Genomic DNA, 25,423 nt, shown 5'->3' with positions numbered 1-25,423 from the left:
ACATGTAAGTCAATAAATATGTAAGAAAAAGCACGTGAACTTTACCCATCGTCATACTTTACAAGATTAATTTCAATTTTGACAAGAAAACTCGACAGGAAGTTACAATGTCAATGTCAATCCTTGGCATAAATTTTTTGAAAACGATTCAGTCCCACAAACTGCAGAATTTCTACATAAAATCTACTTATCTTGTAGCTTATTCCTAGTAACTGATCGTATATGGATTAGCTGACGTATTTTGCATTATTGCACTCAACACTTTTCCATGATCCTTAAAATTATTGCATAGTGTACAAAAAGTGATGTTTTGCTTGTGTATGTATGGCATCTAAACGTAAATATAAATTATTACCAATATTTATATAACTAGGAATAATATATGACGTGATATACTTCTAACATATGTATATTAAAAGTTATAAAAAGAGATGAATACGATGCAATTTTATGGATAAAGTTATTAATAAATTATTTCGTATTATGTACATACATTAAAGCTCTTATTTCCTTTAAATCAGTCCTGATGGATAAACTGGCTTATCTTGAGATTATTTAATAGTGAAATTATTTAAAATTCCAGACGCAAATGTGCAATCAATTTAGTTTTCCGATTCCGCATCGCAATTGGATCCATTCATTGGGATTTTCCCATTTCCTGATTCTGTTGCAGTCTAATAAAACATGACATAACCAAAACTTTAGATTTTTACGGGGCAAAATTCATACAAAATTAGGATAAGTACTCACCCTAAAAAATCCTCTATGACTTCTTCTATGATAAAACATGCGTTCAATCATCGCAATAAAAATCGCGAAAATGATCCCAATCACCAAAACAGACAGGGGTCCAATAAAGTGGACCAGTTTAACTTGTGTCTGATTTCCACCGTCACTGACACCACCGTCCCTGCTGCAGTAGCGTTTCGGCCACCATTTGTCCTCAAGTTGACGTAAAACTCCGCTCTCTCCGAGCGAGAGGATTCCTTGCGACAATTTTTCCCGAAGGGGCGAACCTGTCCGATTCAAGACGATTCAAATTAAAAATCGACAAGATAACCTCCAAGAAAACAAATTAAATAACGTACCTTTCCCCACCGCCATGGCGAACGACCTGTCATCAATCCCTTTAATCACCCCGAGACCGCAATCCTCCACCAACGCCTGATTCAGATTGATCTCCTCCGTCACAAAAGCATATTTTGCCCCACCTCCAAATCCTCCTGATCGCTTCACTTCCTGTATTCCGTCAAACGCTGTTGCCACCAGGGATCTGGCCTCGCTCCCCTTTTGCACCCTCCACCAAATCTTTTGCAGGTCTTCTCTTTTCGCATTTTGCAGAAACTGGTTCGTGGATCCGGACTGGATGACGCCAAACTCGAAGAGTGGATCGGCCAAGAGGTCAGACACACTTTGAGGCGAGGATGAGGGCGAAGAACGAGCATCGAACCAGTGGGAAACGAGGGAGGCATAGATGATGATGACGACAAGGGAGAATAGCCACCAAACCACGGCGATTGTGCGGGACGAAGCGGCCTAAATAGGGTCGCAAATGTTTGTAATCATTCATATTTTACGAATTATGTACTTGAAGTTACTTGAAGTCGGATGTCGCACCCTCTCAGCACGAGGGTGGAGGAGAGAACCCACATTGAATTGATCCAAGAGAGGTCATGACCCAGCGAAGGAGATCCGTCCGAGCCGGGAAGAATTATGTCGTCTTTTTGATATGGCGACATCCACGCGACCAGTCGAAGGCAGATGGACGTGATGAAGAAGGCGAGCACGATGCTTACCCAGACCCAGATACTGAATGGGCTCAGGAGGGTGGAAACGCCGTCCAAAGTGTCCTGCTTCACCTGGAAAAAAGTAATTAAAATAGCAACATATTCATAAAAATCACCTGTCCACTAATGTTTCATTTAATTAAATATTTCTCATGCATGACTTGACTTCATACAGTGAAAAGTTGGAAACCCACACACAAACGGTAAAAAATGATCACGCGGAAATAATATCACTGATATTCAGTGTCAGGGTCGAACATTGATAATGACCCGAATACATAGACCGCAATGATTGCATACCTTACATACATATTTACTGAGCAACTGGACATTTGCCAATTTTTTTTTGCGAAACCAAAAGTAATGGTGATTTTAAAATCAGATACCGAAACCCAACTCATTTTTTAAGTGGTTCTTTTCCACCCACACGACACCCGTATTTCACTCTATTAAGAGTAAACACCTCATTTTTATGATACTTTTGCTGATCTGAGTCATCTTTTCTTTCGTTGTGGCACAAATCGAGGTATTTTTGGAAATGGTTCATCCTACAGGAATAACTTTGTTGAGATGTGCCGATGCTGATGATACCGCTTTTGAAGGTGAGATAACTGCCAGCCACCATCATCGACATGATAAAAGTCGTTGAACGGACAGCACGTCGACACATTTTAGCACTGATCGAGCTACAGTGATCATCTTCAACAGCAACTGCATATTTACTTGCCACCATGTCCAAGTCACCGTGGAAGGTTAATACTTTACAGAAATATCCTAAATATTGCGTGCATGTTATCGCCATAAATTTGCATTCCTACTAATTTCTCCATTTTGTTCAGATTTCAGGAATTCGCGACCCCGACGAAGAAGCCGAAGCTGCCGCTTGGGTCCAACAAGTTGTCGGGGAGCAATTTCCACCCGTCCCGTACGAGGACATTTTACGAAATGGAATCGTCCTCTGCAAACTGATCAACCGACTTCAACCCGGAATCATTAAGAAGGTCAACACTTCCGGGGGCGATTACAAATTTATCGACAATATTCAGCAGTAAGGTCACATTTAGTATTTCATTTCCATGATGCACATTTTGGAAATATTTTCATAAATATTATAGATTTCTGAAAGCTGCTGCCGACTACGGCGTCCCAGTCGGTGACTTATTTGAAGCTCCGGACCTCTACGAACGTAAAAATATTCCAGTCGTGACGAAAGCCATTTTTTCCCTGGGGCGCACGGTACGCATAATTTGTAATATTTTGCAAATTTGAAAGTTAACTTCACCACTGTTTCTCTGCCTCAGACTTACAAACATCCCGAATGGCAAGGGCCCTGGCTTGGGCCTAAACCCGCAGATGAGAATCTGCGCCACTTTTCAGAAGATGTGCTCCGTGCTGGGCAATCAATCATCGGACTGCAAGCCGGTCAGAACAAGGGAGCTTCGCAAGCCGGATCGAATCTTGGTGCACAGAGAAGAATCTTGTTGGGGAAGTGAAACGCTTACTTTAATTTTACTAATGAAAATGTTCCTACTTATAATTTTGCGAAATAGTTTGCAAATTATTTACAACTGTGCCAAAAGTGTGTTATATGTGTCATGTTATCGTAATTAATATGTGTGAAGAAATATGTAAATCTTATTGCTATTATTTTTGAGATGATAAAAATAAAACGAAAATCAAATAACAAACCTTGTATAAAGCTGCTAATGAAGTGTGCATGAAGGGCGTTGTAAAGTCAACTACGGATTGTCGAGCTGAGGTCACGGTGAGGTCGGCTAGTGCGATGTCAGCCTCCTGATAACATAAAATAAAGCGAAATATCAGTAACTTCCGGTTTGCAAACTTACAGTGACTATAGGGCACTCACCCCTCTCACAATCTCGCCCACCATCCCGTCCCACTGGCCATTTAGCGGACCTGGGCGTCCATACCGTCCATCCGACACAAGTTTAAATTTAAAATGAAATCCGACCAATTTTGCTAAGTGGTGAGCCAAATCGACACAGAAGCCTTCGTCTTGTCCCGTCTCGCCACGAGTGAAGCAGGATCCAGAACTCTGAAAATGACATTGCAGACATATTTTAGTGTGAAATTCAGGAAAAATCGTGAAAAATCAAATCTCACATCAGTCGTTGTGATGATGAGCGTCTTGTTAATTGCTGGCTTTTCATTCGTCAAGTGAATCTTGTCCCCCATTCGGAGTCCGTCCATTTCATAGCTGAGCAAAAGTTTTATAATTATTTTATAAACTATTTATTTGTGAAATTTTCATAAAATAAAACTATTGAAACCTAATTCCTTCCGACCAGTTTCCTACGGGGAGGAAGTTTGGCGAAAAATTGATTCCTGCCTCGTCCAAGACAAATCCCAACTTGAGAATGTTGACGTGAACTCGTGACCTCGCCCCGTTCGCGAAGCTGATCGGGCCGCTCATGCCGTCGAAGGAGACCTGATGCAAAATTTAATTGTTCTTATACACGTATTTTGTCCTGTTTAATTAACATATTTCGAAAATCGTACAGTTGACAAGACATCTCTCAGCTCTTCTCCAACGTCCCACTTTCTGTTTTCTGTGCAAGATGTGGAGGACGGCGTGGACAAGTCTGTCCCAGAGTTGTCAAACTCTTCCAGACCTATGAAATCCAAAATGTGTTCATAATTTTGTTTGATTTTTGCAAATGTTGGATAAAATGGAAATAAAAATACTGAAATTTTACCTCGAGCCAAGAGTTCCACCGCGTCCAGCTGAGATAACCAGTAAATATTTAATTTATTAATTACACAATTCGTGGACGTTGTTCAAGGACTAAAATCAGTATGTATTACAATATGTAAGAAAAAAATCTGATCTGTATTACCGATAAGGCAACCTTTGTGGTTTGTGGGAGAGATTTGTTCATCCCCTGTGGAGGAAGAGATGGTCAAAACATCAGTTTCTTAAGCCAGATTAGACCACAAAACCGGAAATAACAAAGATTTTTGGTAAGGGTAGACAAAAAAACATGAGTGAAAGTGTAACATTACATAGATTCAGGGTGTGTGTACTACTTAAGCCGGAAGTCTCAAAAAACATATCGGTCAAAAAAGATATTTATTAACTTCTAAAAATTCTGAAAAGTTTGGACAGTTGATTTCCGACCCTAAATGGTACAAAAGTAGGGGGTCGATTTCTCTGAACTATATTTTTTGTATGTAAGTATCCATACATATAATCGGAGTCACTACATACATATTATGTACTTCTACGAACTGTTTATTATTCCAATCCATTCTTTAAATCCTTAGAAATCTGAACTTTTAACATCATTACGGTAAGTATTTCTTTCTCTTAAGCCGTTGTCTTGCTGCCTTGTCGGCTGTCGTCTTTTGCTTTTACTTTTCAACTTCCTATGCATGCATGAAGAATCAAAATCAGGAGTGACTGAGCCGAGCTCCTGACAACACTGAATAAAAAGTGTCATTCAAAATGTATCCTATTTCCGTCTGCTGACTTTAATACATAAATAAATGCCGTATGAAACCCGTGGGTGGGTGTGGACTGGATTTGAAACTGGTTTGAAACCGGATTAAAGTTCCGAAAGTGAAACCAAGCCATGCATCAGACAAGATTAACCTTCTAAGTAAGTACTTCACCGAATCATTCTCAAATTACCGAAACTGATGGACCAAATCTATCCTGGAAGTCTTGAAATTTTGCATGGTCGATCATATTCAGTCCCAAGATTAGAGCTTCAGAGTACGCCAACCGTGACCAGTTGCCGGCTTTCATGTCCTGTCAGAAATAATTTCCATACATCAATTAAGTATATGTAAATCCTCTAAGAAATGTGTATTTTTATACCCACCAACATGGTAAACAGGTAATTGTAACTCTTCGTCATCATCCCGGTGTCCAACGCGGCCTGGATGACGCGCTCCAATTGCGTCACACCCGTGTCGATGATAATGTTTCGAGCCCCTTTCAACCTTAGCTGGACCAGAGTTGCGCGCAAGTCGGTCGACACTTGATGGACACTCACTGATCCGAGAATTTGCAGAGATTCGGCCAGCACGGAGGGGTCAATTATTCCTAAAATGGCATAAGAAGTGCTTATCTAGATTTGATTATCAATCATGTTCGTGACTTGTCTAACCATGGACTGGATCGTGAATAATGGACACGTCCTTCCAGTGAAGTTCCTTCCCTAAATCCTTCACCAAACTGATGAGATGTGTCTGTGTTGGGAAAAGTGCCAACGTCAATTCCGCCCTGGCGACTAAATTTTCCGCGGAAAATGCCGAAGGGAAGCCTCCCCCTCGTCCGGGTGAGATTGAGAGGGTTCGTGGGGCCGTGGATATGAGGGGAATTCCCAACGCGGTGCTGATCGACTCGAGCTGTTTGTCCAGGCCGGGGTCACTCGGACCGAAAAAGGTCACGATGCCGTATCCAACTTCGAGACATGCTGCACACGGAAAAAATGTTCATATTGTCGATCGTCATTTTAAATTATTTATTACTTAAAAAAATAATCTACCCCTGGTGTAAAGATGAAAATAGTCGTGCCGATTTGCATATTGTATGTCAAACTGGATCTCCGTTTGGTTCAAGAGTTGCCTATTTCGTAGCGTTTCGATTCCCACACGGAAGGATTCATGAACTTCTTGCTCTCTTTCGAGGAAGACGGACCCTAAAAGAAAATCATTTCATGTGTTAAAGCAACAATAGAATCATCCATCAATTACTGGATGTAAAGTGACAACAAAAAATGATGCGTATCCCCAACCGACAAATACAGTGGGGGTTGTGTTGTATCGATCATAGCGTCATTTTTTTGTATTTAAGCCCGAGTCGAGGCTTATGGAATCGTGATGTCTGTCCGTCCAAGACATGGTTGGCTGAACCGATTGAGTTAAAATTGTATACACATGTATGTAATGCGTACAAAGACCTGAAAGCGGACTCTATCCCTGACTCGGGCTAAATGAAGTCAGTACTGTAAAATGTATTTGTATATTGATCAACTCAGATGGACTTTGATGTATCGACATCTTATTTAAATCTTGGTTCTGGAGGAGCTACCGTTTTTTTTACTTGAGATGATGATCTTTTGAAGTTTTATCTGTTGTACACTTATGTAAGCCTCGAAAGAAGATGATGCGGTGAAGTGGATCGAGTGAGACGAGATGATGATGAGAAATATTTAATTAGAGGCACGAAGAAAAGGTTCATCCGACATCATATACTCCCAAAATCGAGGACGGTGAGTGCGATTGATGAAGGAATGAATTAAGGCATCAAACAGTAAAGATGAGACTTTTTTCTCGTAGTTATTTCTACATACAAGACGATTGCATGTGATTATTTATTTCATATAAAAAATTAAGAAGTGAGTAAAGAAAGAGTGGAAAAGATGAGACTGAATTCTAATCAGGTTTTTATGTGTACTACACGAGAGGACCCTGGAGAATAATTGTGGGCAGAGTGGAAAATTGTCATTTTTTCAAAGGACTATGAATATGTATGTATTTATGGGAATGCACTACTAATTTCTGATATGTACAATTTTATATAGGAAACGGGTATTAAATCATTACTTGCCGGAGTATCTACATCTACATATATGACTCCGCATGCATTCGAGCATTACCGCTTAGTAATGTTTTGGTACTAAAAATTTCTCACTCAAAAGCAAACTATTACCAATCCGGTAGAAAATTACTACTAAATCAATGCCAGTGTGGAGTATATATGTGACTCTATAGGATTTTTTACAATGTAACTGTAAATTTCTACCTATGCATGTAGAAAAGTGTAATCTTCGAAGTGCCCTGGACAATAAAATTTTGAATTGAAAATTCCCTTCAGGACTTTTCCATCATATTTTCCATACCTGACTGAGGTCGATTGTAATCTCACCTACAGACACGATATTGATATCACACAAGATGCATTGGCATTCATCTCCCGTTGTCCAGTCCAGTTTAGTTGGAATTAATGGAATTCTTGAAGGGATGAGGTATCCCCAAAAGTACCGCAAGGAAAAAGGGTTCTTGATGATTTCCAATCTCATTGTTGTATCGCAAGATGCTCTCGTGCTCATATCGTATCTGTAGAAAATATAAGTAACCTGGCCTCGTATGTAGGTAAATCGTATGGTAATCTCTTTCTAAAAATCCCATTTATTATATTCCTTCCACCATACAACAATGGATCATGTCTGCCTGTAAAAAGTGGAGGGGTGGACCGTTACTTTATAATAAACTGCTTCAAGTCTACTCAAAGATCAGACCACGAATACATAATTATTTAGTCACACCATCATCAGAAGAACAGGTATCATTCCTACCGGAGAAAGAATTTAAAGGAGGCAGATTGAGACTAAATCGCTCCTTGAAGATCTGCATTTCGTGCTCATCCTTCGTGAGCAAGCGGAACCTTTTCATGTGATGTTTCCTAAGGAAGAAATGTGTGAAAGATTTGAAAAAGTGAGTGTAATAATAATAATAATAAGACACAAGGTCTCATCCCCGTTTACGATCACCACTAACCAACTAACCAAGTGCATGAACATGCATTTCGAGTCGGATGGGAACCACATTGTTGGAAATTCTAACCAAAAACTTCTCCTTTGACCGGGTGTGCATTATTATCGTCGCTTTCTCACTTTTACTTTGTTCCCTTTCACACTATAGACATCATTTTAAATATCTTCCAAAAACGCCTCCATCCATATGCAAGTAGTATTCAGGAGTGATACTTTTCCGAGATTATTATGAGGAGCTTGATGCCTACTTCTGTTCCTCATTTGCCGACGAGGACGACGACGAGTTGTCTTGAAACAATAATAATTATGCAGTTCGTTACTTACTTCTCCAGAGTTGAGAAGTGGGATTTCAGAGATATTAGTCCAACTGACGGAGGATATTATTAACTAAAAATTGAGGCATATGATTATGACGTGATGCCAAATAATCAAGTGCATACAGTTGCGATTAGATTGTTATTTTCGAAATTTTTAATGAGCTTCCATATCCTTTTTTTATAAGGAGGAGTTGACTGGAGGCGAAATATCTTCTCCTTAATACTTCCATCCAGTAGTCTTCTTCTGCCCATGAATGGATATGCATGCGTACTCTTTATTATTTATTTCTGCCTATTTTTGGCAAGGTATGCACACACCGATTAAAATGATAAATCGACCTCATAAAAAGACGAACATTATTGTTTAAAAGTTTTCTGATTCTGGAACAAATTGCAGGATTGACTTTGACTCTGGATTTTTTTCGGGTGGAAAAAGATATCTGTACCTCTCTCAGATTTGCTTCTTCTTTTTTTTACAGATATTTGGATGTTGGGAAATCAAATAGAGTTCCCTTTGTGCTCGTTGTGTGTGTATAAAGTGCCATGTGTGGGAAGGGCAGATTTGTCAGTGTCAATTAGATGGGTCAGAGGAAACTGCGGGGGATGATGGACAAACATTCCTTTGTCTCACTCACTTCACTTTAGCCTTTTAACCGACGACGACGAGATTAAGAACAGAAGCTGCAGATGAAGCACTCTTTCTTTCTTTTTAAGGGGTTGGTTTCGTAGTTTAGTTTCAAAAAGTGCATCGTAAAAATAGGAGCCCTTGTTCCTTGAAAAATTTTTTAAATTTCTTTCAAGCGGAAGTGAAACATAAAATAATATCGTCCAAATTTCCATCTCGGATTGAATCGCTTAATTTAATTTCCCCGATTTCTATCCACATTTACAAATAAATTTCATCATTTCATTTCATTTTACCACGAGTATGAAGTTGATCCCTAAAAATAACACGTCTTTCAACTCGCATGTTGTGAGGGTCTTTTATAAACCTGAAAGTCAAGGATTATATATAACTCACTCTTCAGGTTCAGCCCTGTCGACGAGTTTGGAGTTGTTCTCGAGGAGAAAAAGTTCTTCTGGAGGAAGGATTTTACAGTTTTGTAAAAAATTAAATATTTAAGTCCGTATATGCAATTTCGTTCCACTTGTCCATTTCTATTTCTGTGTATGCATTATATTATTGGAATTGGAAATCTTGTTTCTTGGGAACTTTCGCGATCATCGCATCACTGCATTACTTTCCATTTTTCACTTTACTTCTTGACAAAGAAGGAAGGAAGTGAACATGTACGCATGTAGTTCGATATCTTATGAGAAGCCCATCATGTTGAACGACACCCACCCCACCGGGTCGGTGATGTGCATTTAAGTCAAGTCAAAAAGACCAACGACTGCAACTGTCATCCCATAAATTACGAGAAGCTCGTACTCTCTGCGTAGCGCATCTCTCGGGCCGTCGGATTTTTTATTCGTCTGACTTTGGAGAGAAACTATTATTATGCGTGCACTATGATGCAGATGCACTTTTATATCCGATCCGAATTAGTAAATATGTATGTATGTACCAATACCAGCTCGGGGAAGGAAGGAGCGTGCTAAAGGTCTAGAAAGGTCGGGTTTGTATTTACACAGTATGATTATATACAGCCAAGCAACTTTCCCCATGAAACTAGAACCAATTACAGCATTTTAAGCCTCCACCACTTTTTCAGTTAAGCCGGAAAATTGATGACGGATAAGATGACTGTCTGGAGGGTTTGAAAACCTCACCCAAAAATTGCCCAAACCGAACTAATGAGAGACGGATGCATCCGTTGAATGAAATTAACCTCGGAAATCGGCTCTACGACGAAATGTGGTGAAACAAAATGTAAAATAAGTACCCACTACGTTCAGTAATTAACAATTGGTAGCAGCTTTTACACACTCATGTCTGCCTCTCATTAGGAAAATAAGCTCTTGTGTATGTATGAACTTTCCACACACATAGATTGTCACCGTCGTGCTGATTGTTCTGGTGGCCCTTGAGGCAGATGGATGCAGTTAAAGTGGAAATACGAGGCTGTGCTGGTGCTGAATGAGTGATGATTTCGAGAGAGGATTAATGATTTGGTTGAAGAGGATGCAAGTAAAAATTGGAAGTGGGCGACTTTACTACAATTTCTTGTGCTGATGAAAAACAAAGGGTCCTTTAACAGGAAAAGGCTCAAACAAACCAAAGGAAACCAGGGCAGGCCTGGATGATAAAAAGATCTCATCTCAACTTCCACTGGTGGACGACTACCCTTTAAAAACAACCAAATCCTGTTGATCTTCCTGCCTTTTGGACTTTTGAAGAGTGGACTTTTGAAGTGGATTCGAGTGTGTTGTTGTTAAAACACTTAAAGTTAAATGACTACTACTTGTCGTAACTGCCTTCCTCCAGGCATCACGGGTTTGGTGGTGGGTTGTTGGAGATAATTGATTTTGAAGTTGGATTGGATTGGAATTTTCTGGCTGGATTAATGCTGCCTGTACCCTTAAGGGTTTCTTTACCACCACAAGTATGCATTTATACGTACACCTACTAATTTTGGTGATGAGGTGCTAAATAATAATACAAATGGAGCAATTATGTTCATCTCCCCCCGTCTCGCCCGTGTTTTCACTTTGTTATCACTTCCAAGGTTTTAAATAGCTTTGTTCTCTCTTTTTCAAATATTTCCTTAAAAGGTTTCCTTTTCTAAACTGCATTCATTCTCAGAGACGACATTCTGCTGCTCGTACATATTCATCCATCATCGCTTATCATCATCATTAGCAGCAGCAACTCACCCCTTTCTTTCCTCACCTAAAATATCAGCCTTTCAATAAGTACCAAAGTCCACACAGCTATTTAAAACATAGAAAATCCTCTCTAACTAATTTATGAAAAAGGTAAAGATCCCAAAGCCGCAGCCAGTCACAAAGTTAACGATTATGATACTGCATTTCGACAACTTTTCTCCATTTGTTCGTTAGCAAAGAATCTCACAGGACTTTACATAGTTCAAGTTAACAATGTGTGGGTTTAAATAGTTTGCTTAAAAAATTCTTTTCTAAACCCCCGATAAATTCCTATTTTAATTTAATTTCACGTCGTATTATTCCTTCCATATCCGGAAATAAGAAGGGGAATAAAGAAGAGTGACAAAGTAGGCGACCAAATTCAGATAAACTGCTCTGAAAATGTCAAATCTTCCACATCTCTCACAATGCCAAGTGATGGATGAATGGAGACAAGTCAACCGTATGCCCACCAAACCAACCCACACAAAAAAATGACATTGACATACACTTGACATTGTAGAGGATGAGAGTTTGACTGGTGACAAAAGTTGTCCATATGTCACTCAGTGTTTCGAATTTAGAGAAAGAATGAGGAAGTCGGGCCCATCATCTCAACTTTTTAACCAGTTGCTGCATGTACGTATGAACCTAATTCTACTTGATAAGATGCGAGCAGAGTGAATAATAAAGTGGCAAAAAAGTAGTCTGCCATGTTTTCTTTAGAGTTTTCCGTTTGTTTTTGTTTTCATTAAGTTATCATCAACCATCCAGTCGGTCGATAAGGCTTGCACTTGTCATGCAGGAAAATTCATAATGTCACAATTTTCATTTCACACATCACCACACGACTCGTTTCATATCATGGTTTGGTTTGGAATTTTACCCATTTTTGGGCAGATTAAAAAAGAGGATGACTTTGAAATCTAGAGGATTGTCCAGTTTGGTGATGAAGTTATTTCATTTTAATCCGGTAATGAACCATGTATCCATTCGATTAGGCATTATCCACCTTCAAAATCTCGTTAATGACTAAACCCCATTAGTTTTAGGCTTATCTGAAGAATTGCACTCCAAAAGGAGGAGATAGAAGCTGGATTTTTTGTATGTTATATGCGTCGCGAGAAGGTCTCGCTCTGTCAGTAAAAGTGAAGTATGTTACGAATGTGACGTGACTGAGGTCTTATTCCGTCAGAGTCTTATTCCTTGGAAAGGAATTTGACTAAACAAGTCAAAGATTTGTTTTAATGTTTTCTTTCGCAAAAAGTAAAAACATTCCAAAAATTGAAGGATAAATTAGATGGTGTCTCGTTCGGTGAGAAAGTTTTAATGGGACCGTTGAGAATACGGATTCATAGTTGAGTAAGACATTCATGAACACGCATGAAGTTTTTAGTGAGGTCCAAAATCCGAATAAATAGAGAAGAATTTATTTTTTTTTGTCAAAGATCGACGACAATTTGGAAAAAAATTTGAGATATCTCATATTGTTGGGCTAGTAAATCAGATCCCTATCTGGTCATATTCCGTAATTTACAATTTTATATTATGGGAATTAGTTAGATTCAATAATTTAAGGTGGATCGGTTTTCAAAATGGCAACGCGACTACAATCATGGAAACTGTTCCCAAATTATTTCCTATTTGGAATGATAAGTTAATTTATTAAAAAAAAATCTTGGTTATCTCGGACACTTATCCGAATCAAGTAGACGTTTTCCCAACCACAAACAACGGGGTTTTCCACTACTACTCCCCAAATGTATTTTATGTTTTTGTGTCGAAGACTGAAATCTAGTCACTAATTAAATTAGTTGAAGCACATTATTTGGACTCATGATTATGCAATTGCAGTTTCATACATACATACATTGGAGCAGGGGATGCAAAATTGTCTTCAATTTGTAACTGAACGCGTGAAATCTGCAGTTTTAGTTTGACAAGAAAATTACTTGAATTCTGCATCAAACTAATGTCTTAAATCTATTTGGTACTATCCCTCACTTTCACGTTACTTACATATCCCGAGATAAAAATATTGAAATTTCTTTAAATTAGCAATCTCTAATTCCTTACCAACTCTCACCGCCGCAGGAACTCTGGCCTCCACTTTCGGCATGAATAAACACACCGAAATGACTACTACTTTGTATAAGATCCACATTTTGGTAACAGTTTATCCAAAAAATCTCGCAAGTTTCACTTTAATAAATAGTCAGAGAAGGTTTTACTATTCTTTTCTATAAACTACGATCGCACGGGCGTTTCATGAAATTTAAATGTGCACCCCTGCCCTAAACACAACAATTTACAGAGATTATCTTCTTTTTACGATTCTTCACACCCGTAGCCGAGCTGTCCTCGTGTAACAACAAGTCATAAAAGAAAGCTACCGATATTGTTACATCGGCTGTTAAAAACGGTGGGGATTTTGCTATCCAGATTTTGCACACCCACATCAAACGACGCCTCCTTCCGCCGACGGGCCAAATGGCTCTATTTATTTAGCCAGAGAGTGAAAAGAAAAGAGCAACAAAACCACTTAGCGTTTTTCTTTCTCTGTGTTTGTATACAGTTTTAATCCCAACTTTCTTTCCGCACACACGCCACCAGAACTTGCACTTGTGGCGTAAATTGAAGATAAATAAACCAACTGGAGAAGAATTGAGGAGCAATTTAGTACTAGTGCGCAGATTCTCTATTTTGCTTGGCTCTGGGCTGTTGAACTCTGCTTGCTGGCAAATGGACCGGAAGTCAATCGGCTGCCGCGTTTGATAAGCAGCGAGCTACTGATACGATATGAAGGAGAAGAATACTACGAAGAGGAGAGGAGAGGAGACAGATGGATTTGGCTGGAGAAGAGAATCCAAATCTACTGCTTTTTGAGAGAAGCGTCGAGACAAAGTCTAAAATGGAACTGATCTCGTGATCTCGTTTGGGGCTTTAAGTCAAAGGAGAAGAAGAAGAAGGAAAAAAGTTTCAAAATGGTACTCCTACGACGACTTCATCATGGACCAAATTTGGACCTGGAGGAAGAAGAGGGTTGGCCGGATAAAGGAGACAAGAGCGTCAAATCGTAATGAATTAAAATATTATAATGGGAACTACTGAAGTCTGCACCTTTCAAACCATTTCATAAGAATAATTCAAATATTTTCCATTTTGGCATTTTACTTACCCATGTACAATTTTTGCTCTTGAATAAATACGCGTTTTTTGTATTTTCTTCGATCAATCCTCCATAATCTAAATATTAGTGAGGAAAATCGAATCTAGTCTTAATTTCATACGCATATTTTTCAGTATATGGATCCATCCATTCCTTCAACTGGATTCGAGTCGATAAGATATTTTCGGTATTTTTAAAGATAAACGGGCCGAGTGAAAATAAGTGGGAGTGGAAAAAATGGGAGAATCTTCTCCTCTGTACGAGGCAGATTAAGGAAAGCTTATTCATGTGCTCCCTATGGGGTGTGTGCCGTGTGGGGTTGGGTTTCATATCCTTTCCTCCTAAGTGAGGCAATAATAATGAAGGTCTAAGATTTCTTGTACGTCTAACTTTACGTCTTCTTCGTCGCATGGGGATGAAGACGAAAGACCACATGTGTACTAAATTAGCAAAAAGTAAAGTAACTTTTAAGTTTTAATGATGACTTATTACGAGAAGGGCTGCTACATATTAGACTTTGCAGGAAAATCCATAGGACCAAAAGACATTTCAGTACGTTTGTTCTTCTCATATGTAGTTGTACATCACCCCCGAAGAGCATATGTACATACATGTCGACCTTACCCACTTTTTGTAACTTATTTATTTACTTACATATCTACAAGTCTTACATCTTAAACATCTTTTACACGATATGCACCGATGAACGCGCAACATTTCTCAAATAAATGGGACGAAGGTTTGGTGTGTGTTAAATATTTAAGCCTGAAATTTATGATGGGCACGGATTATTATGAAAGAGTGTGCAATAATAATAAGTCCAAATTCTTCCATGTGGTCCACTTCCACTTAACACCCTGGGAAGTCGCGGAGATAATCGCTTTTCAAACTTTTTTCTGTTTAATTCCTATGTATCCCAGTTGAAGAATTCCTGTTGAAGACACGGATTCTGGAGGTGTCCAGTAAAACACACCGATTTGAGATAAGACCGGATTTCGGATGCCATCCAGCATAAACCAATAAATTACGTAATCTACATTTGTATTTTTTTACGCTTGTGCATCTTGTCGGGATAAATTACTTTCCGTTTACAAACTGTCACAGGTCTGCCCATTGTTGCATAAATATCGAGTTGAGATCGAATCTCTTGTCCCACAACAACAACAAGCAAGTCGAATACAACAAACAGATGGTTTCCTATCCAGGGTTTCCGACATGGCAATAATTGCAATTGTTACTTGATTAGAAATTAGGGGAGCAACCCAATTCTAAAAGTTCTATACATACATAAGTAAGTACACACGCCCTTATTCATTCAGTTAAGTACACACTATTTCATTCTCTCGCCTTAGTGCTGGCTGGATAATAAATCGATGTTTTTTTTCAAAATTAAATGGTAAATGTCAGATCGGACAAAAAATATTGACTATTTATTTATTTCTTCTCGTAGTTCAGGTTGGTCTTGTCGTGTGACGTGTGTTACCATAAATTATTTATACGATTCCCTTGAAGTAAAATTTTGAAACATAGAAATTTTGAAACTTTGTCTTGAAGAATTTGAGATGACAATTTCGTACAGGATAAAAACGCTAAAACTTTCAAAATGTCCGACTTTAAGAAAATGAAGAAAAATTTGATAATAAGTCACTAAAATTCTAAAAATTATTTTCATGGCGTCAAATAGTACCATTTTTCTTTGTACATACTAATTTTCGTAAAACTATTGATTTGCATCCACCCTTTATTTTCATACCCCAAAAATCGAGTCTGAAGTTCAATAAGCATGAATAAATTTGCACATTGGCAACATGTTACATACACCAGGAATTTTCATGCTCAAAGCCATGCATCCCATTTTTTACGATCCATTTGGTCATAATTCTTTCATCGCGTTTAATTATGTTTTCGATAATCCTAATCTGCTCTCCTGTCCTGGCTAATGTTCATTTCTCACTTTGCTTGCTCCAGTAATTAAGCTCAAGTGTAATAAATAAGATGAAATGAGAACACCATATGGCGTGATCTCTGATCTCTCTTTCACTAAACTCCCGTGTTTCACGCGTTCATTTTCATTATTATTATGTTATCAAGCTTCGTCGTTGTTATCGTCAGGCGGGCGGGATGACGTAGCTCATGACCGATGAGTGACGTTATCTCGGATGGAAAGTGAGTTGTGGTCATAATTTAATCATCACAACGTGAAGAGAAAGTAATATTCAAAGAAGACTGGTAAACTACCGAAATTCAATTGTGTGTACCATCCTTGACACAAAATGACAGAAAGAATAACTTCCATTCTTTTGGTTTTCACAAAAAATGAAGAAAAATTGAGAAGTTTTCATAAAAATAACCATTCTTGGACGTCTGATCATTATCATTATATTTTTTTACGTAAAAAGCACAATCATATTCACGTAGAAATTAACACCTTTATATTGTCGTCTTCATTATCCGAGTGAATTGAATTATGAATATTTTTTTGAATGAGATGAATATTTTACTCATTTACAAATTTAAACGCTGGAATATTCTTTTTAAGAAAAATAATATTGTCTATTGGTCCTTAGATGCATAAGACCAAAGTTTTTATTCATGTCCAAATATAAAGAAATAATGACCGTCCGAAGTGTTAGTTTTTTGAAATTAATACAACCTCACTTGACTTATCTTTCTTTGAATTGTCGATCTTAACTGTTGATTCTTTACTTGAATTTAAATAATACGTTGGCATGCATGCACCTTGGCAGAAGGATTGGAAAAGATAAATCTTTATGCCTTGAGAACAGAAGAATCCAAGAGCTTTATGGGACAGCAGCTCCTTGACTTTTGTCAGGAAAAAAGAGAATCCTCTCATTCTTTTCACAGAAGCCGTTTTCTTCAGATAGGACAGGACGGGACACTTTGATGAACAAGTAATGGAGGAATTATAAGTAGAAAGAAATTTAAATAAATAAAATAAATGGACCCCACCATTCACCCGAGCGGAGTAACTGAAACCTTGCCCAACTGTAATTTGGTACGATAATGTCCAACTACTTGTTTTAATTGTTCAAAAAACTGGCCACCACACACACACAACTGGAGAAGCTTTGTATTCATGTAAATTCGTGGAAAATGTGTGGATTTTAATGCATGTAAAGTAACGTCGATTCTTTCATTAACTTACAATTAGTGGAAGTGCGTATGTTTTGTTGCATGAATACTTAAGTAAGTGGACTCTGAGCTGCTTATACATATTCTGGAAGGAAATGGGATATGCATACGAAGAAAGAAAAAGTTGATGCATTAAAAACATAAGTTGAAATAACTAATTAACAGTTTTTAGGTGTGTTCATTTTAATTAATTTGTGAAAATTGGACATGATGATGGAGGAGGAATGAATACATTTTATTCTGGGAGGTTTTTCTCCTCCATCCACCATAATTTAGGATTTCGGAGGATTAAAAAACACTTCTGCATGCCGAGCGAAAAGCGAGTAACGTTCAATCTTCTAATGGGTTTTAGTACTCGGAATAATAAACTTTAGCCCGATATTTTAAAAATACTGTGGAAAACATATCCATTTACTGTAAAAAATAAAGTTCATCCATAATCCTCTAGTTTTTTTGCAAGGTTATTTCACACGTGTGCATGCAATTTGCATAATCCTGTTCGGATATTACAATTGATTCCTGATTTCTTATTTGTATCATTGATACAATGTGTGAAAACAGCGTTTGAAATGCGTATCCGACCTCAAAGACCACCGACCTATTCGGAATTCGTGTTGAGTAATTCGATTGGCATTATTTATTAAACGGTACATTCCCAGCGAAACATCAGCAAAACACTTTTTGTCAACACATCGTCAACTACAGTGAGCCATCAAATCACCCCCTTCAACAGTCAAAGGTCTCACGCTACAGTATTGCATGCACTCCCATTAGACGAGATTAAATGCAAAATTACACCAACGTAGGAGAAGCTGAGACTAAACAAAAAAAGAAGAAAATAACAAAACAAACTTGAAATTGGCATCATCCATTTCTTTCAATCGCTCTTTCTGCAAATGTTGACGGCATCTGGGTATGAATCGGTCGGGTAAGATTTGTGCACGAATGACGCGATCACTGGAACTACAAATCTTTACGGGAAATATGTTAAGGTACAAAAAAAAAACTTTGCAAAAAAATCGACTCGTGCGTGACAGGTATTTTACAAGGACGGATTTACAACTCGATCTGTCACCCGAAGAATCCAATCCTCAATATCCCTCCGATATCCGAATAGATTATTTCACTCTGATACTTTCGTATGCCAATTTTCTCCATCTCATTCGTTTCGAAGTCAACTTCCTCTCAAGAATTTGAAAGGTTTTGAAGAGAAGTCATTCGTATTATACTTGACTGACTGGCATCAACTCAAAAATTTGGCAAATCTCGTAAAAATCTGGGCTCCATTAAAAACTCGGATAATTTAAAAGCTATTAACGAGTTGAAAGGGTTTGGAAGAAATATTGCAATTTTTTAATGGTTTTGTTTTTGAGCATTGAATAAATAAATAAACTTCCGGTTTTTAGGTCACTGAAATAGTTGTCGGTTTCTTTCATGAAATTATCTCCGCATTCGAGAGAAAAATCGCAAATCATGTAAACACGGCTCACAAAACTTTGTCTCTTCCACTGTACTCCTCCCTTATCCGGAAGAAGGCTTATCCATCCTTCCAGTTTACATCTCTCTCGATAAAAAAGTAAGAAATCTGTCACGCCAACCAAAACTGAGAGCAATTTCTTCCCACCAGATAGATGGAAAAACATACCTTGGAGCAGTAATGAGATGCTCCTTACATCACAAGAGTAGTAAACTAAAGTATGCAAGAAGTCAGAGTCAAATCAGCATTTTTAACTGGAACTTTACCAGCAGCAGCATAAAGGATAATCATTTCGTACATAATTCTTAGATACACGCGTTACACCAACTGTTGGATGAATTTGGAATAATATTCATTCTTTCATTAGTCACGTCAAACAAGGCCCCCTTCTTCGTCTGGCTGTCTAGTTATCTCTCTAAAGAGAACTTCTGGACTCACTTTCTTCCCGATTTTTTGCCACTTCATCCTACTCATTCAAGTCTCATTACCTCGTTTGAAGAATCTCTCTCTCTCTCCTTAACTAACCATATAACGGGGACAAACAAGGAAGGATGATCAGCATAACCAACCACCAGTGGCCGCGGAAGCGGTGGGGACATGTGGGGACATTAACAGTGGGATAGGGGAGGGAGGGGTTTATATAACATGGGGAGATGATGGGGACATCGAATAACCGTGGGAACATTGTCACCCTTCCGCGGCCACTGTACACCACCAAGTATTCATTTTCCTGCTGGAAAGCCAAGGTGTGATGATGACTGACTGCTGGACAGGATTCAGGAAGAAGAAGGCTGAGATTTCTAGAGATTCTCCTCTTTTTTATGCAATTTATGATTATATTCATTAATCGAATTTTGTTCGTACCACCGTCTCGGTTCGTTAACTTAACAAACTTGGATTCATCACATGTCACGAATTTTTTAATAATTTGATGGTGAAAAAGTTGATGAAATTCTTCAATTATGTTTAATTAATAGAGGAATTAAGCAAGTAGTAGACAACTTTTTTTTCCTAATCCGAGAATAATTGGTAAGTAAGTATTGTTCGTTTTATAGTGTATTGTTTCACGATCGTATTTCATTTCAACAAAAATCTGGAAAATAATTTCCCTTCCTTTTTTGCCAACATTCTTACACGTGCATCTTAAATTTGAAGGTTTTCTTTTCATGATATCAATTTTTCTTATTCCTTTGCAATTTGAGATGCACCTGTTGCAATGCAGCTATTTTCCGGACATCATTTTCAGAAAGAAAACCACACCTGGGCTGACACTGACGCATGCTGACTGTGTTATTAACGTAGACGCAATCAAGCAGGAGTTTGGGTGCTATGAAGAACCCAACTTAATTTGGACAATGGACAAGGGACAACCAATTTTGGAGAGCAGGAATAATGCAATTTCCAACTTTTTAACGCAATTTATGTCCCGTTTAGACTAAAAGCCATGCAAATCAAGACATTTTCTTGGAGTAAAATGTATAATGTAAAGATTTATTGTAACTTAATTATAAAACGCTACAAGGATAAATTTGATTACTAATTTTCAATCCAGCGAATATTCATCTGGAAAAGAAAATATTGGAAAATAAAATTTTTCAAAATGTCTGTAAAGACGTTGAACAGCGACAAATTATCTAAATGGCGAACTTGAATTTACCTTTTTTTGACGAGTTTTCCATACAAAATATGGATTTGAAAATAAATCAGTCATTTTTTTATAATTATGATTAAGATGTTTCAGTTCATCTCATCCGTTGTGTCTGTTATCCAGCCCAGTTTTACCATTTTTTCTCTTTTCCAGTGCACGAGCAGGATATATTTACACGTAAGTAAGTTTTGTGAATGAGTAATGATATCGTGTCCCAGTGAAAAAATAGGAGCCCAATTTTGTGATGGGTAGTAAAGTTGTATGATTTATGCGGATCGGAATTGGGTTTAATAATGTGTGTAAATGTGTAACAACAACAACTTGAATGGTTTTGATATTTGCCAAGATTGCCGAGAAATAAATTAAATTCTCACGAATTTCCACTCCACTTTGGATGACAGGCGTTTAATGAAGTTTCGTTTTCATTTTATGCACAATCTGGCTGGGAAATTGTGTTATCAGGAAGATCCCAAAATTGGGAAAAGGGTTTAGTGGGCCATGTTTACAGCTTTATTTTCAACATTTTGTGAAATATGATGTTGATACAATCAGATAAAATAAGTGTAAAATAAGAAAAGAAAAATAATTTCTTACCGATTCGAAGCGTTGGTGGAAGTTGTCCTTGAGTCGTAATGATAAGCAAGGCGACTACCAGGAACGGTATCCTTATCAAACTCGACATTTTGAAAGGTACAAATTTGGAGTAAAGTTAAGACTTTTATAATTGCGAGATTTCCGAGTCGATAATTAGAAATCTGAAAAAATAAATATTCTTTAATACGTGTAGATGTGTGAATTGTTGGATTCGTATCTACTTTTTTCAGTTTTCTCCCAGTTTCGATCCATAATCCGTATAAAAAAGTATAGCGATGAAGCATGTATGTGAATTTGGTAGATTTCGTAGATTTGGTGTCAGTCAGTCTTACATTCAAATTTCTGTCATTTTTCACCCAAAGGGATAAAAAACGAAGCATGAATTATAATTATGAGGCAAATAAAGTTGCGCTGAGATGATAATAATAATGCCATGAACTGGCATGAACATGAGCCACACACACCACACGGACGGAGATGAATTAATGTGTGTAAAAATCCTGAAATCCTCCACTCAACACTAACTTAAATGTAATTGAATATTTGTAGGGGAAGAAAAAGTGAAATGAAGTCTAATTATTCTTCTCAGGGCAAAAACCACGTAACAGGTTTACGTACAATAAGTAGGGAAGGAGATGAGCAAATTTAATGCCGTGATGTGATGAAGAGTAGACGTGCGTGAATTATTTTACTTAAAAAAATGTGTAAAAAGTGCAGTGTTAACGTATGAAAAGTTGCAGTGGTTAAAATTCATCACGAAAATTAGCAGTTTCAAAAGATATGCGGGTAGCAGAAAATATTCTTTATAAAGTGGCGTCAGTTGCATATTGTGATCGTTTTGTCCGTCCGTCTGTCTGTGGGAACGATATCTCCAGAACGCCTCAACATAATCAAATGTAGTTCTTGCCATTGTGCTACTAATTTTTAGTTCTCGGTCGAGTGAGATGATGGGTCAATCGTACCACCCCCACAGCCCAAGGTCATAAATTAAATAATTTTCATGTTGTGTCATTTTACATATTACTATTTGACGCCACTTTCTATGTTCGTTTGAGACGGTTTATTATTATCATTATTACGACTTCTGGCGTATGTCAGGCAGTTAATTTATTGTATTAGTTCTAGATATGAGATAAACTACTTATACATAAACTCGCCAGGAAATATGTTAAGTGTATCAGGAAATGAAGCGTGTTTTAAATATGTATACGATAAAACTTTATATCTCAGAATCATGCACATTGCCATTATTATTGCTACACGTCCCTTTGTAGGTAGGTGTCATCTCATTGTTAATTTAGATTTCAAATGGTTCCTAAGTAAGCACGCATTGTTACTTTTCCCTTTTTGTTACAAACACGCCTGGCAGTGCAGTGCTGGACTGGACTGGATGCGCAATAATTCATAAATATTTCTTTATACTTTTATTATTCATGGAGAGAAGAGAGAGATTAACTCGTAAGTATTTTTTTGAAAGAACTGCATCCAGGATTAAGAAGAGACAAGTGGGTTAATATAATAATAATAATAAAAAGATGGGCATAAAAATGGTACAATGTGACCATTAAAAATTCTGATGGTTAAATAAATGGGAATCTTGATCTTGAAGCATGTTTTTTAAAAAACCTACTATCTGTGTAAATAAAATTACAAAAGTTTTTATAATTCTGTCCTATCTGTGAGTGAGTTTCTTCCTCTCCGGATTTAAGTCATGTCATGAATTTAAAATAAAACTTGTAAAAAAAACAAAATAAGAAATGCCTAAATTTTATATGTACGTAGTTCTTTTTTCGATTTAAATATATAGCATTCAACCACGATGACTGTGTGGTTGCTCCTTGTCCGGAATGTTATCAGAGCTCGAATCACATCAAAATTAGAAAGACAAACACTTTAAAAAACAAAGCATGTGCTAGAAATAGAATCGCTTCTCTTTTGACTGGGGCTACTTTTGTCTAAGCTTTTTAGCTCTCTTCTTGCATATTAATCGAACCTCTGCTCTGCAGCCTTGGCCTTTGCGACCTTGACCAAGGAACCAGCGTCCAACGATAAATAATCCATTATTTATTATGCAGAAGAAAGCATCCAACAATGTCATGTCACGTCAGGAGTGTAATGTCAACGTCAAATTTGGATAGTCCGTCAACAGTTTACTTTCAAACCTGAAACCTCCCACAAACAAAAAAGACGCGTGAATTTCCAAGCCCATTTTTGTTAGGGAACGATTAAATTCCGATTTGAGACTTGATTAAAACTACGAAACACAATTCTGTGCATGGACGGAGAATCAATCGATATAATCGACACGGTATCATTGGTTATACACGCTTTGTTAGTGGAGGAAGGAGAGACTGAAATTGATGGCTGACCGATTACACATTTATTTTGGAAATGCAGTATTTTTGTCGAGTCATGGTCTACCTACACGTCCACCTCTTTTCCGTGATACTTGATATAGGTATGTGTAAAATACTAATAATGCCTGGATATCGATGGCGCATTCATGCTCGAGAAAATAATGAGTCGGAAAATGAAGGGTTATATTCTCACTGGGACGAGGATAAGATTTGATGAGTCAAAAGAGCGAGAGAGATGGATGATCAAATCCAGGTGGACTTTTGGATGGACCCTTGTGAGCTATTAATGGGCAGGACAGTGTCCCGTCCCGTCCATCATTGTGTCGGAAAGAAAACCATTAAAAAACTTGGTGGTTGGTTGGTGTGTGGCAAGTATTCGAGGATTCGTTCAAAGAGAGACTCTCTGACTTGGAGATAATAAATGTTGAAAAGGCAACAAAATGGAATGAAAATGAAGGAAGGACAAGGATTTTCAGTATTTAAGAATCTATAAATTCTTCACTTTAAGATTGTTGAGCGAGGACGTGTGTGAGATTCTCACTGAATGAAGGTTTTAAGATCGTCTCATTTTGCCTCATTTATTAAGATTAGCATTTATTTGTATGGATGTTTCTTAATTCATGGAAAATACGTACATTGCAATAAATTAATAAAGATTAACAATTTCTTACACTTTGACAAACTCGGAATTCCAAATTGTTTATGGTCACTCCAATTTAGTTCACTGTTTCACTGGACACTATTTTTTTTTTACTTTTTTTCCCACAATTACGAATTTTCACAGAATCAAACTTAAAACCAGAAATGTTACACTTGTTGCGATTTATCAGTCCATTTATCCGCGGAGGCCAATGTTCCGGAGAGAAGGAGGATGTAAATGTGTTAAATGGAAAATAAATACGAGTCGGTCTGTCTCACTCTTCTTTTTTACGAGTGCTTTCCCCTCCTCGCCAAAAAATTGTCGGTTCGTTCGTTCCACCAAAAAATTGTCGGTTCGTTCGTTCCACCAAAAAATTGTCGGTTCGTTCGTTCCACCAAAAACCGATTTAACCATGAAACACCAACCAACTCACTCACTCAGCCAGACATGGACGCATTTATTAGCACGAGAGTCAAAGTAGCAATCTCTGATGATGAGAGATGAGCAAATATGTGCGCACGGGATGGACAAGAAAGAATGGCGAAGAATGCATGCAAACTGGCCAAGCTTCTTGGCGAGAGTGACTCCTTTCCAGGCCTGGAAAGGATTTTTGTTCTTTCTTTTAACGAGAAACAACACGACAGGAACGACCAGGAAGGAAAAGCTGACTGGTGGATTGGATTGGATCCGTACAGTAATATTTCTCATGTGTTGAATGAGAAGCATGTTCATATGTATTTGTATACGGAGAGTTGTTGTCCAGTGGTACTTTGGTACTTGATACTTTTTCATGAGATGTAATACGTGGGTAATTTTACAATGCCAGGAGCTAGTTCACTATCCAGTCTAGTCTTGAGTAGATATTGTATTGTATTGCAGCAAATATGAGAAAAAGTATTGATGAGATGAGACGAGAAGAAGTACTGAATTTGTGACCATCTTTATAAAT

At 37.8% G+C, this 25,423-nt stretch overlaps 2 protein-coding genes across 3 annotated transcripts; one reads left to right on the top strand and one right to left on the bottom strand.

Moving 5' to 3' along the window:
- Positions 1–313: 313 nt before the first annotated feature.
- On the bottom strand, positions 314–25,129 carry LOC110853189 (glutamate receptor ionotropic, kainate 2). Of its 2 annotated transcripts, XM_022101436.2 has the most exons (17): positions 24,506–25,129; positions 21,478–21,638; positions 6,302–6,454; positions 5,921–6,229; positions 5,633–5,856; positions 5,440–5,559; positions 4,646–4,690; positions 4,505–4,532; positions 4,308–4,420; positions 4,079–4,236; positions 3,912–4,005; positions 3,655–3,843; positions 3,477–3,581; positions 1,599–1,859; positions 1,089–1,536; positions 751–1,016; positions 314–674 (listed from the first exon to the last, which is right to left on the bottom strand). In XM_022101436.2, exons 2-17 carry the CDS (start codon positions 21,563–21,565, stop codon positions 603–605), a joined length of 2,673 nt encoding a protein of 890 aa, XP_021957128.1. In that variant the 5' UTR covers positions 21,566–21,638; positions 24,506–25,129; the 3' UTR covers positions 314–602. The 2 variants fall into 2 exon arrangements, with proteins under 2 accessions (XP_021957128.1, XP_021957129.2); XM_022101437.2 differs by lacking the exons at positions 21,478–21,638; positions 24,506–25,129 and adding an exon at positions 13,513–14,354.
- Positions 2,382–3,475, top strand: LOC110853190 (muscle-specific protein 20). Its single transcript, XM_022101438.2, has 4 exons — positions 2,382–2,539; positions 2,627–2,835; positions 2,903–3,023; positions 3,089–3,475. The coding sequence occupies exons 1-4, from the start codon at positions 2,519–2,521 to the stop codon at positions 3,278–3,280; spliced, it is 543 nt and encodes a 180-aa protein (XP_021957130.1). The 5' UTR covers positions 2,382–2,518; the 3' UTR covers positions 3,281–3,475.
- Positions 25,130–25,423: the final 294 nt, after the last annotated feature.

This window comes from Folsomia candida, unplaced genomic scaffold (assembly GCF_002217175.1).
Source record: "Folsomia candida strain VU population unplaced genomic scaffold, ASM221717v1 Fcan01_Sc008, whole genome shotgun sequence".
In the NCBI taxonomy this organism is placed as follows: Eukaryota; Metazoa; Arthropoda; class Collembola; order Entomobryomorpha; family Isotomidae; genus Folsomia; species Folsomia candida.
The sequence above is the reverse complement of the archived record's forward strand: the minus strand, read 5'-3'. Positions and strand labels throughout refer to the sequence as shown.